The sequence below is a fragment of the Choloepus didactylus genome, chromosome 1 (assembly GCF_015220235.1).
Source record: "Choloepus didactylus isolate mChoDid1 chromosome 1, mChoDid1.pri, whole genome shotgun sequence".
NCBI lineage: Eukaryota > Metazoa > Chordata > Mammalia > Pilosa > Megalonychidae > Choloepus > Choloepus didactylus.
In genome coordinates this window covers 200,362,084-200,381,515 of record NC_051307.1, presented here as the reverse complement: position 1 = coordinate 200,381,515, position 19,432 = coordinate 200,362,084, and the positions used below count along the sequence as shown (strand labels likewise).

Here is a 19,432-nt window from a genome sequence, read left to right as displayed (position 1 = left end):
ACTCCTCATCCTCTGCTCCCTAAAGTCAAACATTATGAAGGCTGGACCTTAGAGATGTTCTGTCCCAACCTCCTCTTTCCAGATGAGGAAATAAGCTCAGAAATGCCCAGTGATTCTCCCAAGAGTGCACTGTGGGTTAGGGGCAGGCCTGGGGCCGAACATCAGGATGCTGAGTCCCTGGTCAGCATTCACTGGTGCGTATTAGCCACAACACAGCTGAACTGGACTGAAAGTCAAGTTTAATTTTTGGTTTATTTGTGTGTTTATTTAATACAGGTATCTTTGGCCAAGTACTTAATACATTTGATTTCACTACATTACATATATTAATATCTCATATAGTAGATTCTGAGGCAGACATAGGTTGTGGTGTGTGTGGTATACTTTCCAGGGCTATTCATTCTCACTTGTTCCGGGTGAATTAAGACAGTTTGGCTCCCCATTTCCTGAGCCCAAATCACAGAACACCCTATAAGTCCAGTTTTTCCCTTTGTCTGGAGAATTTCAATCTTAAGGTTTTTTATATTTGCCTGTCAATAGCTGCCAAACTGCGGCAACCCTGTTCTCTGGTGCATGCTTGTATGGAACCATCTCTGTGGCATGGCTTCCTGGAGCTCTTGCTGGCCCACAGCTCTTACTCCCACTTTTCTGTTACCAGCCTGTTGCCGAGGCAAAGACTGCTGAGAAACGGGCCTCACTCTCCAAGCCAGCCTCTGCCCCGGCCTTCAAACCTGGCTCCAAGAACACCCAGACTGTCCCAAAAGCCACAGCAGCTGCCACTCCTGCCTCAGCTGGGCCAAGCAATAAGAGCCCACCCATACCCCTGCCCAAGAAGCCCACTGGTGAGTATTGCCTTTCCTTCCCTCCATGGGAACCAGTGGGGAGGAGAGTGCGGCCTTGTCTTTGCCCCAGCCATACCTCCAGCCAGCATCAGAGACACATCTGCTTATGCCCCAGGCTCACTGAGGTACACTGAAAATTTGCAGCCTGATAGGTCTAGTCACTTATCAAGCCTGGATCTCCACGTAAAGTTAAAAGATCTATATGTTCAGGAAAAGTCTTGAGTGAAAGGGATTTTCACGAACTCCCAGGTAGAATTAACTTTTCCCTTCACAGTTACCAACGCTTTGTGGCCATGGGCTTGCACAGTAAGAAACAGGCCCTCAATTGCACAGCTTGTATTGATAACTGACTTCCAAGCCCCAGGGCCTGGTCTCATATATGCCTCAAGGGCAAGGACTGTGTGTGGCTACTTAATTTACTACTTTATTCCCAGAGACTAGCGTAGTCTCTGACTCAAAAGGAGCACTCAAAAATTGTTGAATGAATGAATGAATGTCAGCATTGGATGAGCCACTCTACAAGTTAGTTTATATTTGTGCAGCCATCAAGACTGATGCAAAACCTGCAGACATCAAGAAGATGGCTACAAAGTCTGCACCAGGTAATGCCCCATCCCCCACTTTGTGGAATCCTAATTGAACCCCCATCTCCTCTGTAGCTGTAAGGCTCCCTTTTTCTCTGTTCTTTGAACCCTTTGTTCTCTCTCACTCCTACTTTTGCAGCTGACTCCAGTCGCACAAAGAGCGCTTCCACCAGTTCTGTGAAGAGAAACACCACTGTCACCGGAGCAGCCCCCTCTCCAGGAGTGGCTGCCAGCCGAGTCAAGCTCACGCCCACACCTCCACGGCCCTCCAGGACTCCTTCCATGGACAAGAAGCCCGTGTCAGCCAGGCCCAGCCCTTCTGCCCCCAGGCTGAGCCGTCCAGCTGCCAACGCTTCGGCCCCCGATTTGAAGAATGTCCGCTCCAAGGTCGGCTCCACGGAAAACATCAAGCATCAGCCTGGAGGAGGCCGGGTGGGTCCCAGGAGCTTGGGGCCCTTGGAATGCTGGCCCCTGCTTTCTCCCTTGCCACATCCAACTAGTGTTCCCCAGGCATGCCCCAGTCCTCACACTAAACCAAGGGACCCACCGGAAAAAGGGGGGTAGTCAGGACATCGGATTCAGTGTCCACCAAATGTGTGCCTGGGCTCCATGGTGGGTTTCGCATCTCAGCAGCAGGGAAGTGGTGGGCTGAGCTCTGGGCTTTCTATTCCCATCTCAATCAGAGAGGCTCTTGTTCTGTAGCGTGGGGTTTGGCCATGTGTTATTGTTTGGAGGCAAAGGGTTCTTCTTCTTTAGAGAACAGAGGAAGCCTCTGAGACTCAGTGAAGGTGAGGGACACTGAGTACGAGTCCTAGAATCAGTTTTCACGGTTTGTGTTACCCTTGCCCTGTGAATGTCACATAGTCAGAAGGTGGAGCACTTCTTCACTCCACAACACTGTGACTTGGGTTGAGAATCTGCCAGACAGGTGACTAGGGCATCCTCTTGTGGCTACGATGAGGTACTGCCGCGAGCCTCTGGTTTTCCTACAGGAAGGACAGTATTGAGCATAGTGAAAGAGAAAGGCATGACAGGCCACAACATGTCACTTGAGGGATGTTCTGGTTACATCCATCCCAGAAGTAATTTTTAACTTCTAGCAACCACAGGGACTCCCAGTGGGAGAAAGTGGTAGCAAAAATCCATCTGAAGAGTTTGAGTCCCTGGAGCCTTCTCATGGCCTACATCATTCTCTGGCACTTAAACTGACTTTACCCTCCAGTGTGGGACACTTAAATTGCTTCAATCCAGAGCTTTTAAAACATTAAGGAGGGATAAAACTGAGGCAGATTTCTGCTATTGTTGGGAGACACTGATAGCAAACTATGATTAGGCTGGGCTAGAGCCTATGAGTTCCTTTAAAGAGACTGTGGCTCTGACAGACGCCTGGGGCTGTGGTCCTGAGAACTCATCTCCCACTTTGTTTGCTCTTACGCTTTCATGTTGCAAAAGTTGCAAGAGGTCTTGATATGGAGTTTACTATCCTGGTCTAGTGATCAAATTATTTTTTGTTCCAGTATATCGAGGGGGCAATGCTTCTGTCACAAATGGTGACTCCTTTTGACCATGACATCTTGCTTGAGGCATATTAGAATGTTTTAATGTGTGGACCATGTAATTTAAAAATAATAGCTACCACACAGACACACACCCAGATGAGAATCACTGATGTGGTCTTCTTCACTCCCCTGTTTTCTCTGTAAATGGCATCTTGATATCTTACACGTGTCTCAAGGCTTTTGGTCTGTGGCTCCTCTTCCTGTGGTCCTTTATTCGGTGTCTCTGGCTTGGCCTATCCTTGGAAATGTGTGTTTTTCCCTAGGAGGAAGGGTGGCCTGCTTCTGTCTGGTGTCCTGGCCTGGATTCTAGTTCCCTGTAGTCTTCTTCCCTTTTTGACTTGGGGTCTTATCATCTTTGTTTGAAATTTGCCCTCCGTTTGTCTCCATCCAGGCAAAAGTAGAGAAAAAATCAGAGGCAGCTACTACAGCTCGAAAACCTGAACCTAATGCAGTCACTAAAACAGCCGGCCCAATTACGAGTGCACAGAAACCGCCTGCTGGGAAAGTGAGTTTTATTTAGACCTTTTACCTTACATGGTAAAAGATGGTAAAATATTTCTCCCACACTGAATTCACTTTCCCTTCTCTTGCACTTTCTCCTGTCCTTAACTGGTTTCTACTTCTTCTCCCAAATGTTCCTTCCTCTGTGATGACTCAACCATCAGAAAATTGGATTAACCCTGACAGTTAACAGAGTTGGGAGCCTGTCAGCTTTTTGGGGAATATTTATTGAGCTGGATAAAGCAGTTCCAAAAACTTTCAGTCACTTCCCCATACTGACCTTGATCTGGAACCCACCCTAATACACAAAGACACAGAGGAAATGCAGGTCCTTCCTCAGTAAGTCCTGCAGTGGTCATCTTCGAGCACTTGGAACCTTGGAGCCCCTGTGTTTTAAGGTGAACTGGAAGGCACCTCTCTTAATTCTACTAGGTGTGAAGATAACTTCATTTGTCCTGCTTGCCAGGTCACCTATTTACTGAAAGTTGGGATGCTCATTCCCAGTGGAAACCCACTTAGCATAAAAATTGTAGTATTGACTATAGGGCAAAGGTAAGCTGAAACTTGAGGTTCTCTTCCCTTGCCTCCACACCCTAGAAACAGTCCTTTCCAGCCTGTTGTTCGGTCACATATTCCCTTACCTGTGGTTGCTGCATGGGCCTCGCTGGCCAAGCCCAGCCACAAAGGCCTGAGCTTCAGCCCTTAGTAACAAAGATGCAAGGTCTCAGCCCAAGGAATTTGTACCATTGGGGAGTGAAGAAGATGCCACTGTGGGTGCTAGGTGACTACGAGAGGTATTGTTTGTCTCTGGTGCAGACCGGGGCTCATTACAAAGAGGTTTTCTTGCCAGTTATTTAAGATTGGCATTGTCAGGAAGGCAGGAAACAAGGTGTATGGGTGGGAGCTTATCGGGGGATTTCTGTATCCTGTGGGGAATTCTTCAGCCCAAGGACAGCGTAATTCAGGAAGGGCCTCTAGCTCTGAAGCAAATGCAGGAAGCAGGTACCTCTGCCTTCTTGAACAGGCCCAACAAGAATTCTTGGTCCTCGACCCTTAGAGCCAAGGCCTTTGTGTCACTCAGTTCCAGGGGGGCCATTCACAGCCAGCACAGTGTGACTAGTGCCCCGTGATGGCTCTAACTGCAGCCTGCTAGAGCCTGTTCCCTCTGCACGTGCACCTCACAGGCACAGGATTAGGTATCGGAGGACTGAAGATGGTGTTTCATCCCAGAAGCGAAAGTGAGTCTAAACCTAAACCTCCACTGTACTCTGCTTTCTGGAGCCTGAGACTTATGTGCTGAGGCTGGGCGTGTGGAAGCAGCTGAGGCTGGGAGGCCCATCCACCAGATGGTGTCCAGAGTCTGGTTTGGGACGAGATTCTACATGTACATGCTACATGGTGGATCCAGCAGCCCCTTTCACCTGTTTGCATTTATTCTGAGCAATGTCCCTTCCTTCCTCTTGGTATCAGATCTGTGTCCCGTCAGCCAGCTGCTCAGTGATTCTCAGAGCAGCCTTTGCTTCCAAAGTGTGGGTCTGGCTGCCACAATTCCAGGCCCCAGATTTAAGGCAAATTCCCTCCCTGGGTGGGCACCAGTCTAAATTAGTAGGGCCTTTGCAGAGAGGAACCATGGGGCCCTGTGCCTGTGCTCCTGGGGAGAGAGCACGGCAGGGTGGTGGGGCCATGCCCAGGTGGGCCTCAGGGGTCTGCTGCTGTGAATCCCACACCACCACCCACAGAACAACATCACATGGCACCTGTGCAACATCAGCTTCTGTCCTTGTGTTTGTGTCTTCACTCCCTTTCTTGCGCTTCCCCAATTCATTCTCCTGTGCTCCTCCACACCTGCTCTGCTAAAGGTGGGGGCAGAGTTTAACAACACTCTTTGTTGGTCATTGTAGTCATGTGTGGACTTACCACCTACCCTGTGTCGGTTCTAACCAGCCGTCTCCCCTTGTGTTGTTTTTTTCTGTTCTCTAACACTCCAGGTCCAGATAGTCTCCAAAAAAGTGAGCTACAGCCATATTCAGTCCAAGTGTGGTTCCAAAGACAATATTAAGCATGTCCCTGGAGGTGGTAATGTAAGTATGAGCTCTGGCCGGCTGGTGTCTGAGGCACAGCCTGCCATGGGGTCCACTGGGAAGGGGGCCACCTGCTCGTGCAGACAGAATCACAGCAGCCTGGACCAGGGCTTTCCCCAGGAAGCAGCAGTCTAAGGAATTGAGGGGAGACCTAATACACCTCCAGCTGAAATGTTTTTAGACTAGGGCTTTCTGGTGAGCCCCAGAACCACAAGCCAGTGCTGCCTATTTGGTGTCTTCTTACCCTTTTTGCTGGGAGACTTTAGATTCTCCTCTTGCTGTCAGAGACCTGGTCTGAGGGCAGCAGTCAGCAGCAGCAAATCTACTGATAGGATCAAGTTGGGGCCATCGCCAAGGCTGTTGCTCAGGAGAACAGGACCCTGGAGTGGTGCCTCGTGGGTCCCTGAGCCCTCAGCAAGGTACATTTATCCCGTGCACACTCAGAAGTCCAGATTTTCCCATGACCCATCCTTCAATCTCTGTATTATAGAATTAGGGAATTAAATGGTACTTTTCTCCTCTTTGCTTCTCCCTTCATCCTTCTTACTCTTGTTCTCCTCTTTTTTTGTCCTCTTTCTGCTCTTTCTACTTTTCTCTCCTTACCATCTCCCTTGTCTTTTCAATTCTCTTTTCTCCATTTTCTCCCTTTTCTAATCTTTTTATTTCTCCTTTGTTTTCTTTTCCTCCCTTTACTTTTTACTCTCTTGCCTCTTCCATCCTGTCATCGTTCCTTTTATCATACTGCTGTTCTCTAACAGTCCTAAGTTCTGTGTTGAGGACTGTTCCATTTTTTTTTTTTTTAAATTCAGTTTTATTGAGACATAGCCACATACCATACAATCATCCATGGTGTACACTCAGCTGTTCACAGTACCATCATACAGTTCTGCATTCATCACCTCAATCTATTTTTGAACATCTTCCTTATACCAGAAAGAATCAGAATAAGAATAAAAAATAAAAATTAAAATAACACCCAGATCATCACCCCCATCCCACTCTATTTTTCATTTAGTTTTTGTCCCCATTTATCTAGTTATCCATCCATACACTGGATAAAGGGAGTGTGATCCACAAGGTTTTCACAATCACACTGTCACCCCTTGTAAGCTATGTTGTTTTACAATCGTCTTCAAGAATCAAGGCTACTGGGTTGGAGTTTGGTAGTTTCAGATATTTACTTCTAGCTATTCCAGTACATTAAAACCTAAAAAGTGTCATCTATATAGTGCGTAAGAATGTCCACCAGAGTGACCTCTCAACTCCATTTGGAATCTCTCAGCCACTGAAGCTTTATTTCATTTCATTTCTCATCCCCCTTTTGGTCAAGAAGATGTTCTCAATCCCACGATGCCGGGGCAGATTCATCCCCAGGAGTCATATCCTGCATTGCCAGGGAGATTTACACCTCTGGGAGCCAGGTCCCATGTAGTGAAGAGGGCAGTGAGATCACCTGCCAAGGTGGCTTAGTTAGAGAGAGAGGGCCGCATCTGAGCAACAAAGAGGCACTCAAGGGAAGACTCTTAGGCACAATTGTAAGCAGGTTTAGCTGCTCCTTTGCAGTAACAAGCTTTGTAGGGGCAAGCCCCAAGACAGAGGGCTTAGCATGTCAAGCCATTGGGACTGTTCCATTTTGCTAAAGCTGGAAATGCAATATAACAAAATGGATTTGCTTGTACAATGGAGGTTTATTAGTTCACAGATTTACAGTTCTAAAACCATGTAAATGTCCAAGTTGAGGCATTAACAGGTAGATACCTTCTCTGAGGAAAAGGCCAGTGGCATCTGGAATACCTCTGTCAGCTGGGAAGGCACATGGCTGACGTCTGCTGTTCCTTTGCTCCCAGGGTGCACTGCTTTTGGCTTTCTTCCAGTTGCTTTCTCCTTAAGCATCTGTGGGTTCTCACTTAGCTTCTCCAGGGCAAACTCTGGCTTCATCTCTTAACTTAGCATATCCAAACATCTGGGTCTGGAGTGGCTCTGAAGTCTCCCTCCCTCCCTGAGCTCTCTTAAGGATGCCAGTAAACTAATTAAGACCCACCTTGAATGGGTGGGGTCATACCTCCATGGAAGTAATCTAATCAAAAGGTCCCACCCACAATTGGATGGGTCACATCTCCATGGAAACAACCTAATCAAAATATCCCACCCACAATATATCTGCAACCATAAGACTGGATTAAAAGTATATGACTTTTCTGGGGAACACAGGCAATTCAAACCAGCACAGGGACACAAAGGTGACTCCAGCTCCTAGGGAGGTCCTTGTCTTAGGAAGAGGCAGGGTAAAGTATCCTTGTCATTTAGTGTGGTAAGAACACCCCATGCATTTTCTACCACACTAGTCCCTGTGGCAGTGCCCAGACAGAGCAGCACTCTGCAATGCTGTGCCCAGGGCATCTTGGGGAGTTCTCTGTTGCAGGCTGTGCCCTTCTCTTCCAACATCAAGATTGAGACTCATTCACTTCCTTCTCCTTCCATCCTGATCCAGACTAAACCCTGCTGTGCTTATGCCCTTTCCATTTTCAGGCTCTGGCTCCCTTCTTCCCTCTGGTCACCCCATTCTGCCCTTGGACTACAAACACCCCAAGTGGACAGTTCTACGCTGAGGAGTGCAACCACAGAGCAGTCCTTCCTTGCCTCACACAGCTCCCTCCTGCTGCTCCCGCTTCCCTGTCCTTCCTTCCCTCACAGCTGTCACTGCTTCATGGGCACCAAAACAGCTGCTCCATGAACAGTGCCATATGCTGGTCCGCTTGGTAGCTGGCCAAACAGTAGCCAACCTGGTGTAGGTGTAGGATCAGCTGAGGGGGGTGAGGCTTTTAAACGCAGCATCTACTTGAGGTAATAAAGATCTAGACCTGAGGAGCCTCAGTAGACACCGGCCCTCGCTTTTCCTCTCAGGTGTTTGGCCTTCGTGGAAGCAGAAGGTGAACAGGGGATTCTGAGGGAATTAGGTGTCCTTGTGCATGTTTGATGTAGAAATGCCTTGAGTTGTGCAGTGTTCATAAGAGCTCTGAAAACTGCCCTCATTTATCGCTGAGCTACTGTGGTTTCTCCAGGCTAAGCATGACTTCAAGATTTTTTTGAGGAGGGGGACTGTACTTTGTAGAAGCATTTTCATCTTTAGGAGGCCTCCTTAAACAATAGAGCATTAGGAAACTGCTTGAAAAGCAGTGCTTCTGGTGGGAAGATATGGGTCACAGCAACTGGCCAAAGCCTGCACTGAGGTGCTTTAGTTCCTTCTGTAACCCATCAGTCCCTTCACAAAACCGCCACAGATAAACACGCATTTACAAATACTCGGTCCACTGTGCAGACAGAACAGCATCACTCTCGTAAGCCCCCACCCCATCCCCAAACACACAGAATCATACCCAGCAGAGAACTTCACACTTAGCACTGGGATGATAGGCTTGGAGGAGAATCCCACCCACATAGTGCTCTAAAGACTCCACCACTCCCAACCCCACCCTAGACAGACAACTCACCCCTTGATGATAGCCAGGAAGACATCATGATATGCTGACTTGTCCACCATAACAGCTACTTCTGTGGCTGGTCCCTGTTTAAAAGTACACAGATCCTTTGGTTCCATTTCACCCTTGCCAGGAGGGCTCTGTATATGTAATGGATTCCAAGACCCGGTTGCAGTTTCATTTCAGTGAGCAAATATTGATATCTGCAGTAGGCCCGAGGGTCATTCAGCACCACTGGGGCAGACTTGCATGAATACCCAGCTAGCGCAAACTAGAGCAAGGTGCAGTGGGTGCTGTGGTTGACTGTGTATCAAGAAGAGGACCACAGGGAAGACAGTGGCTGCTTCTGGCTATCAGGCTGCACAGAGCAGGGGTCATCAGCCTTAGCCTTTGAAGGATGAGAGGGGCAGCTCCTAGGCCAGACAAGCAGCATATGGCTCCCTGAGGCTGGAACAAAATTAGAGGGCGGGGGGAGGTAGGAGAAGAAGGAAAGGCGGGGAAATCGTTTGGAAACAGATGGGAGCCAACTCTACCTGCCTGAGGAGATTGGCTTTATCTTGGAGGTAGGGGCATTAAGTGAATAGGGCACAGCTAAGCTTTTTAAAACCTTCTTAATACGGAAAATTTCAAACATACAAAAGTAGAAATAAATAGTAAAATGAACTTGGTGTACCAGCTTCGATCATTACCTATACGGCCAATCTAGTCACAACTATATGTGCCCACCCTGATTACTAGTAAGCCAGTCTCAAGATACATCATTTCATCTGCAAATCTCTCACTATATAACTTGAAAGATAGGGAATCTTTTTGTAAAATATTAGAAACATAACCCCACTAACATGTCAAGCAGTGTTGCTTATTTGATCAGGATCTAAGTGTAAGGTCTGTAAATTGTAATTGGTTTACATGTCTCTTAATTCATGTTTCTTTTATTCTACAAGTTCCCCTTCCAGCTTTTATTTTCTAACTTTTTTTTTCAGTAATATGTCCTAGCATGTGGATTTTGCTGATTATATTCCCATACTTATATTGCACATACTCTTTTGTCCCTCACTTGTTTTCTAAATCAGTCACGTTTGATTGTTCTCCCCAGATTTGGCAAAGACTGTTTCATAGGTCATGTTGTTTTTCTGTCAGGGGGCACATCATGTCTTGTTCTTCTGATTGTCTCTCTCTTTGTGATGTTGGCGGCTGTTGGATCCATGAATTCATTAGGGGTATACTGTGGTGAGACTCAGATTCTAGTATGCCTTCTTTACTGTTAGCAGGAGTAAGTCTAATAAAGCAAAACTCTTCTCATCAACTATTCTTTGAGGACTAAGCAAGAGGTAAACACGTGCAGGCTTCAAGTGGACAGAACACTCTATCAAGAATGTGTGGAATCAATACCTTGGAAAGAGCCCAGGTCTTAGAGTGGTCTCTGTAAACTCCTCACTAGTGGTCTCAGGATCCCCATTTCAGCTTAGGGATGGCACAGGATGAGCTTGTCACCATTGCCGCTGGACATGCGGTGGCAGACTGGCTTGTTTTGCTGGGGAAGGCCCTATGTTACCTCTGTGAGGAACAAGAACGGGGAGAAGTATAGATGAGAACTTCATGGCCTTGTCTTCTTGAACTGGCCGTTTCTTTCTTAATCAACATAAACGAGGTACATTAGTCTTAGCCCAGACATAGCATTCATAGCAGTTTGAACACCAACTCGGTAGCTAGGGAATTCCACATCTCATCAGTACGTATTTAGGGGGTTGCTTACATTATCATAAATTATTTTCATGTTGGGGAGACCTATAAATATCTGTAGGATGAACTATAGACTGAGGAGAAAAAGAAGAAATTGACCCGAATTAGAAAAATCAGCAGCCTTGTTGGAAAGCTGAGTCAAAGTGGGGACTCTGTGTTTTGACTGTAATTTTCCCAGCAGTAGCAAAGTACTCAACATATAACAGGACCTCTACAAGTGAGTATTGAACACGTGTAGCAATTACTAGGCAGTTCATGATGGTGTCCCTTTAAAAGACGATGCAAAGAAGAAATAGGCTGAGGCTGGAGCCAGGGAAGGCTTTGGAGAAGGCAGCCTTTGAGCTGGGCCTTGACAGATGGGAGGAAGAAGGTAATGGGCTTGCCAGGCTAGAGACCAGTGTGAGCAGAGTCCTCGAGGCAAGAGTGAGGATGGCTCAGGCAAGCTGGGTTATGGGTACTTTTCCAGGCTTTGTGCTGGGAGTGGGAATACAAAAATACACGTCATCAGCCCTTCTAAAACATGGTGGACATTGTGTTTCCTGACACAGAAGAAAAGAGGACAGGGCCCTAGAAGGTAACCATGTAAGAACAGTGTGGTGAAATCCCGCCAGAATGGCATGACAGAACTACTGGCAGGGCTGATTGTGTTGCACAGCCAGGCTCTTCTACAGCACAAGGAGCAGAGAGCCCCTCACAAGGACCCTGGAATCCACATCCCAGGAATTATGCCTGTGGGTATTTTTTCCTGATTTTAAAATGTCTTGTCAGTCTTGGTAACAAGGTATCTTGCCAAGGTTCCTGCAGGTCAGATGTTGATAAAAGTCTGTTGGCCCTTTAAAACCAGTACCACATATAGACAACACAAAAACCAGTTTCCAACCGCAAGGTATATTTGTGCCATGACTTATTTTGGATAATAATTTTGGAAGACAGTTCATCTTTTTGCTTATTCACCAAACATGGACCGAGCGTCAGCTTAGTGAAAGGCCCTACTGGAGAGGCCTATGGGGAGCAAAAAGGCAGACCTGGCAAAGATTCCTGTAGATGTTGAGCTCTTGGCTGCTAGGACAGGGGCCTATACACACATACAACTGTGCCCAGTGTGCTTTTCCCACAAGCAAGTGGAAAACAAGGACTTCTCCATGGACAGGGAGGTGGCATTTCATACAATGGGTAATAAATTTTTCATAGAAAAACTTTAGCCTTTTTAATAACTAAAGCAATGAAAGGAAAATGTTTTTGAACTGTAATTTAGCAAGGTTTTGTTTTTATGTGAATATCCAATTCTCGGAGGATGTCGTGAGTCAAAAAGGCACAAGCTTGGCTGGTGGAGGCGTCAGTTGTTGTACCACTTTGAGAAAGCAGTGTGGGAATATGTTTCAAGAACCTTAAAGCAGCCGAATCTTTAACCTTAAAACAGCTGAGGATCTTGCTTAAGAAGTCATCCAAGTTTCAAGGACTTATTCAAAAACATATTCATTGTTTTCATGTTTAGAATAGTGAAAAATTGGGAATAAAATAAATGTTCATCCTTAAGAATATGGTTAGGTTTATACGGGGTATCATAGAATACGTTATTTTGTGGTCATTTATTTGCAGAATTTTGGTGGGAAAATGTTTACAACATGAGCTAAACAGGTATATGAAATCCTATGTATTAATCCATGAGGGAAAAAATGCATTGGAAAAAAAAGGGCTGGAAAGAAATATGCCAAAATTTTATTCCACATTATCTATGGGCAAGGGGTTCATCGGTGAATTTTTGAGAGAGAACAAACGAGACATGTCAGAGAAGCACTGATACTGGGTTTTGGACCCAGAAGGGTGGAGAAGAGCTGTGTGAGCAGAGGGTGCACATTCAGGGTGGGGATAGAAAGGCCTGAGTGTGCGGGAAACAGACTGGAGTGGTCTGGCTGGAAGTGAGGTTGGAAGCAAAGAGCAGGGCTGGGATGGATGAAGGGCTCTTTCAAGCATTTTGGGAGGTGACCCTGACCTTGAGGGGACTGAGACAGTGACTCACACAAGGAGGAAAAAAAAGACCTTGAATATGGGAGAAGAAAATTATGAAGCTAGCATGGGTTTGGCCCTGCATATATCCTCTTTCTGAGGCAATGATTTCTTCATGCTTTTCTCCTCAGGTTCAGATTCAGAACAAGAAAGTCGACATCTCTAAGGTCTCCGCCAAATGTGGGTCTAAGGCCAACATCAAGCACAAGCCCGGTGAGTGGCACTTCACTTCCCCACTGGGACTCCCAGGGTTGGTGGGCCAGCCTGGCACTGGCGAGACAGCCCTCTGGCTGAGCCTTTATTATCCCACAAAGATTCATGGAGCCACCACCCACCTGCCAGGACACAGTGGCAGAAACAACACAGTTTCCCATCCCTGTCGGGGAGGTGGGCTCAGGTGCTGACATCTTCATTGGACGAGGAGAAGCAGTTTGTTAAGGCTGCCATTTGCATGGGCATTCTTTTTTTGTTTGTTTTTAAATTCAGTTTTATTGAAATATATTCACATACCATACAGTCATCCATGGTATACAGTCAATTGTTCACAGTACGATCATATAGTTATGCATTCATCACCACAATCTATTTCTGAATATTTTCCTTACATCAGAAAGAATAAGAATAAAAAATAAAAGTAAAAAAAGAACACCCAAACCATCCCCCCCCATCCCACCCTATTTGTCATTTAGTTTTTGTCCCCACTTTTCTACCCATCCATCCACACACTAGACAAAGAGAGTGTGATCCACAACGCCTTCACAATCACACTGTCACCCCTTCTAATCTACATTATTATACAGTCATCTTCAGGAGCCCAAACTACTGGGTTGGAGTTTGGTAGTTTTATGTATTTACTTCTACCTATTCCAATACATTAAAACCTAAGAGATGTTATCTGTATAGTGCATAAGAATGTCTACCAGAGTGACCTCTCGACTCCACTTCAAATCCCTCAGTCACTGAAAGTATTTCATCTGATTTTGCATTCTCCTTTTGGTCAGGAAGATATTCTCAATCCCACGATGCGGGGTCCAGATTCATCCCCAGGAGTCATATCCTGCGTCACCATGGAGATTTACACCCCTGGGAGTCGGGTCCCATGTACGGGGGAGGGCAGCGAGTTCACCTGTCGATGGCTCAGTTAGAGAGAGAGAGGGCCACATCTGAGCAACAAAGAGGTACTCAGGGGAGACTGTTAGGCACAATTATATACAAGTTTAGCCTCTCCTTTACAGTAACGAGCCCCACAAGGGCAAGTCCCATGAATGATAGAGGGCTCGGCACATCACAGCGCTAGTCCCAAAGTTTGTGACGTGAACACCAGTCCAGGTGAGGGAGTCCAACGCTTCTGCACCTTCCCCCAGCTCCTCGGGGAACGGGGGGGGCTGTAAATACATTTTTTATTCTCTGCCCAAATTACTTTGGGAAGTGTCACTATAACCTATACCAACCCAATATATCTCACTTCCTATTCAAAGCTTGCATGGTCATTCTCTTGCACACCTGCCATGAATATGACACTCTTGACATTGGCCTGGGGGAGAGGTACGCTCCAGACTGGGGACCTGGGTCAGCCTCCCAGATGAGCGTTCCAGGAGCTAATCCTGAAGAAGCTCTGCAGAGGGTGGTGGGTGGGACTCACCTGTCAGAATCAGGAGCAAAGGATGCTCCCAAGGAGTGAAGGGTCAACCACTAGCCCTGACAGGAGAGAGGGAGGCATTGTGTAAAGCCTCCTGAGCCCACAGTCTTGTATCTTCCACAGCAGAAATGCAGAGGGTCCCTGCAGCGATGCTCAGAAAACGGCCCTGCAACCCCATGGAGGCCCCTGAACAGGTGGAATGTTGTCTTGCCTTAGCTGTCACCCTAATGGCCTCAAGTGTCCTGGTTCCTGAGTCTCCCATAGATTCGGGGTCAGGATGTTTTGCTGCAGCAGCAGGTGCACTGGCTGGGAGACCTGCGGTGTCAGAAGGTCAGCCACTATAGACCAGTTAAGGCCAAGGCAAAGAATATTCCGTTCCCTCTTGTCAAAGATGTGATCCATTTTAGAATGTGTTTTTTTCAAAGACTTTAAAAGGATCAAGACTGTTTGGCCCTTAACTAACCTACATTTTTTCCCTTCTGTATGGAAAATCCACTCTGGTGAGATACCTCCTTCCGTCGTGGTACTGAATGACTCTAGGTCAAGTGTTCGGCAGCCACTGAAACTCCAGTGTGTAAGACACCTGGAGAATTTGGCAAGAACCTGGGTGTGCAAATTTGTGATTTAAGCAGAGAAGGGTTCATGACAAGTCAAGCTGCTGGGCCTGGGTTGGGGCTGAGTCCCTACGGGTCCCTTTCTTGGTATCTTCCAGTGAGCTCTGAACCTTGCCTTGTTGCACATTGCACGCAGGTCACCGTCCCTTCTGAGGGAATCTGGATCCTGGGCCAGCACTGGTCCCGGTCTGTCCTTTGTCTTCACAGTCCTAGGGTGACACTTCTTTTTAGCTTTCTTGATTTTCTCTGCAGTGTGATTCTGTTCAAAGGCTCAGACCAACTATATTCGCATCCTCTCTTCCTGTCATTCACTAGCATGGTGGCTTTGGCCAAGTCGTTTCATGTTCGCAGCATTGATTTTAGCATCTGTAAGACAAGGCTCAGCATTACCCTGGCTGACAGGGCATTTGAGAGAAGGCTGACAGGGCATTTGAGAGAATGAATGAGGCTGTGCCTGTGGAACAGTCTGTTGCCTGGTTGGCCTCCCTCCCCTCACCCTCAGAAAGGAAATTGTCACTCAGCCAAGAGAATCAGAAGCAGACATTCATCTTGGCACCTTGAGGCAGTTTTCCCTGGATGGTGTGCACCCTGCTTTGGGTGGCCCGAGCCTGCTTAGCAACCACGTGGGGCTGGGGGCCTGGCTGCTGGGCCAGTGGTGAGCCCAGGACATTGGATCGGGGTTTTTCTCCTCGAGGAGAGAAGACATTCCCACTGAACGAAGGTCGAGATTGTCACAGCCCGACTTTGAAAGGAGTAGCCATCTTTTGATGAGCATGTTTTCTGTGTCACCTCGTTAGCTCAGAAAACCACCTGAGAACAGCTCACGTTTCCCCCCATTTTCCCCATTTCTAGATTGAGCACAAAGCCAGTCCTTGGCCAAGCATGGATTCCTGTTCCAGTCTCCTGGCTTTGCCTGCAGGGGCCCTTCTCTGCCACCCTTAGTGACCGTGACTGATTCTTTTCTGATTGCAGGTGGAGGTGATGTCAAGATTGAAAGTCAGAAGTTGAACTTCAAGGAGAAGGCGCAGGCCAAGGTGGGATCCCTCGATAATGTGGGCCACCTGCCTGCGGGTGGTGCCGTGAAGGTAGAGAGTGGGTTGCAGGGGCCACAGCTGGGCAGGGCTGGGAGGTATACAGCTGGAGGCAGGGTCCTAGCAGGTAGCGCCTGTCACCGCTCCTCAGTCTCTTTGGAGTCTTGTCTTCACCCCACCACTGCTGTTTCCCAACATCCATCATCATCCTGAGCGAGGCAGGAGAGGTAAAGAGGCCCCAGCCGAGCCACCTGTCACCTGTCCAGCTGGAGACCGACCCTTGCCCTGAGTCTTGCCTGGGCCTTGAGAGCCATGGCCTCCCTTGCCTGTTGAGGCCCCGAGCCCACTTCAGCCATTTCAGAGGGGCCATGGCTGGGGCACAGATCACCACAAGGCAGGGAGGTTATGGCATGATATGCTTTTCTCCCCAGCTGGGTCATGGAGGAGAATGTGGGTACCTGTTCCATGCCAGGCTCCATTCCTGGCCCGGGAGCAGGGCAGCACATTCTGACTGCCAGTCACAGCAGGCCTGGTGGCCACCCGACTGCAGGCCCTGCCCCTGGCCTACTGCAGCTGGCGGCTCTGGAAAGGCTGGACTTCTCCTCCCTCCCTCCTTCCACAGTACTGTGAACCCTGTGTGCTAAAACACTGTCCTGTGTTCCTTGGCATCAGTGAGCAGGGGGTCCCATTGGTGGCAGCATCTTGCAGGTTTCTAAGCATTTGGATAGCCACTGCTGCTTAGGGAGTGGTGAGCAAAGGGGAGGGGTCAGGAGGTGCTGTTCTGGGCCTTCCCTCCTGCACCTGATCACCCCTGCTTGGTCCAAGCTCATCCCATTGCCTCGTCCTCTGTCAGCGCTCTGATTCAAACTCTGATCAACTTTCTGGGGTCCTTGCCCTGTGACATGTTCTCAGTTCACACCCCCAATACCTCGTGAGGATGCCGTTTCTTGGTCTGTCTGTCCTGATTTGAGTCTCTGCCCCAAGGAGCATTAACTCGGGTTTAGTCACCTGTCCAAGGCCACACAGCAAGTGAGTGCACACCAGGAGTCAAGCCTGGGCCGTTGTGACCCTAAGTCTTGTGTTCTTGTCTTTGTTCACATTACTTCCCTTTATTATTTTGGGAATTATCTTTCTAATCAGTTCCTTTCACTCTTCTGATTGGAAACGATTGTGGAGTCCCCATTGTCACCCCTTGGATTTAACATTGGAACCTAAGCATACAGGTCTCCCACTGTTCCACTCGACTCACAGCCAGTCTTCACCATCCCCCATCTGTCCTCCTCCTGTGAAGCCCTCTAGCTCCAGAGTCCCCCTTGGCTGCCCCTCTTGGCTCCTCACAGGCTCTTCCCCATTGGATACCTTCTTCCTCCCTCCCCTGAGCCCCCGGCCACAGCACAGGAGAAGTGTCAGTGTCTGGGGTGTGTGAACAGATGGAGGAACAGGTAGGATTACCCGTGAGTTCCTGAGAAGAGACCTCTGGGCACACCGTGTGCAGGGGTGATCTGAGACCCCTCAGGTCACAGATGGCAGAGCACAGGCCTCGGAAATTGCCCTCAAGCTCCTGGAGTCCCCTAACCCACTGTTGCACCGTTTCCCAGCTGTTGTCAGATTGTTCTTCAGGCTTGTTGCTCAATCCCTGTGGTCATAGCTCCTTTTTATTTGCTCCCAGCCTTTCTGTGGGGCGTGGCACCTCTCACTCACAAGACTGCACACACCCTGCATTTCACAAAGGAAGCTCAGGGAGTGTGGTCACTGCTAGGGCTGTCTCCCTAAGTCCAGGGCCTGGCTTCTGCTCCAGGGTCCTGTGTTCTTCCCCTGCCCAGGTGCCCACATCAGGCATTGGGGCCACGGGCGAGGCAGGGTCGGGAGCTGCCTGGTCTGGCTCTCCACGTCCCTGCACCTTAGTCCAGGGGGCAGGGGTGGTGGGGTTGGGGCTGTGTGTAAAACCCGCCACCATCACCGCATCCCATTCCCCCCCCCGACTGACCCTGCACTGTCTCCCCGACTGTTTCATTGTAGACTGAGGACGGTGGCAGCGAGGCCCCTCCGTATCTGGGTCCCCCTGCTGGGGAGGAGCCGGCCATCCTTGAGGCAGCGCCCGAAGCTGGTGTCCCCACTTCGGCCAGTGGCCTCAGTGGCCACACCACTCTGTCAGGGGGTGGTGACCAAAGGGAGGCCCCTACCTTGGACAGCCAGATCCAGGAGACAAGTAAGTGGCTGGGTCCAGCTTGAGGGCCAGCACGGCACCCCGCCCCTGGCCGCCAATTTGAGACTCCATTGTTTGTTTTACTACAGTGTGGCCTAAATTTTAACGAAGCAACTTTTTATTTTCCAGGCATCTAATGATGACATTCTGGTCTCGTGTTCCACTCCCTGTGTTCCCCTTCTCGTCTTCCCTGTTACCCTTTCCCTGTCCTCTTCCTGTGTCACTGCAGATTGAGACCTACAGGCTGACGTTCCGGGCAAACGCCAGGGCCCGCACCGACCACGGGGCCGACATTGTCTCCCGGCCCCCCCCAATTTTTGACGGTCCCACCTTGAGCACCCGGGGCTTGGCTCCCTCTCCCGGGCTGCCCATGAGGCCTGTGACTGCTTGAGTGCGAGCAGCCCTCTAGCCCCTCCTTCCCTCCTGCCTCGCTTGCCCAGGGCAGCAGCAGTCCTTCCCCGACTCCTCTTACTCCCTCTCCCTGGTCCAGCTCCCTCCTTTGCCCCCTGTTCAGTCACTTGCTCTGGAGAGGAAGTTGGGAGGCTAAAAAGGCAGGTGAGGTTAAGTTGGGATTTCATGGATCCAGGAGGAGGAAACCAGATTCTAACCTTGTCTTTGTTTGGTGTTATTGGGCCAAACCCGAGAGAAACTGACATGTCCTCGCCTCCTCCCTCACTCTACCTGGAGGGGTGAGTGGAGATGGAGTCTGGGTAATGAACGCTCACTCACTGTCCCCTGGAGATTGCTGTGCCACCACTTCCCCCTTTGGTGTCACTGTGAGTGGTGCCAAGCCCCTTCTTCCTGCCCTGCCCCAGGTTAGTCAGGTTAGTGCTGCGTGTCCTGCTGCTTCCCATACACACCTAGCTGCTGTCACACTTCCTTTTTTTCCCTCATTTTATCTTTGTTTGTTTCTAATAATGTAAAAACTTGTGGAATAGTTTTGCAGGTTGAAGCCATGTCTAAATGAAAGTCTCAGTAGGTGTTGACGGAAACAGGGAGGAGGAATCCTTAAGCCTCCACCCAGGGGATGTCAGGCACTGAGGGCCGGGCAGCTCCTGCGGCCCGTGGGGCCAGACTGCTCTGGACAGCTTGGGCCCTGGAGATGGTGTGGACAGGGAAGGGGAAGTGGGTGGTGGTGGCCTGGTG

General features: G+C 48.9%; 1 protein-coding gene across 1 annotated transcript in view; it reads left to right on the top strand.

Moving 5' to 3' along the window:
* Positions 1–18,654, top strand: part of LOC119544462 — a 264,085-nt gene extending 245,431 nt beyond the window's left edge. The window contains 9 exon segments of the mRNA XM_037849967.1: positions 659–842; positions 1,385–1,444; positions 1,566–1,858; positions 3,377–3,490; positions 5,475–5,567; positions 12,928–13,009; positions 16,022–16,134; positions 18,100–18,289; positions 18,416–18,654. Coding sequence (XP_037705895.1) covers positions 659–842; positions 1,385–1,444; positions 1,566–1,858; positions 3,377–3,490; positions 5,475–5,567; positions 12,928–13,009; positions 16,022–16,134; positions 18,100–18,289; positions 18,416–18,423 — 1,137 coding nt within the window. The 3' untranslated portion in view covers positions 18,424–18,654.
* The last annotated feature ends 778 nt before the right edge of the window (positions 18,655–19,432 follow it).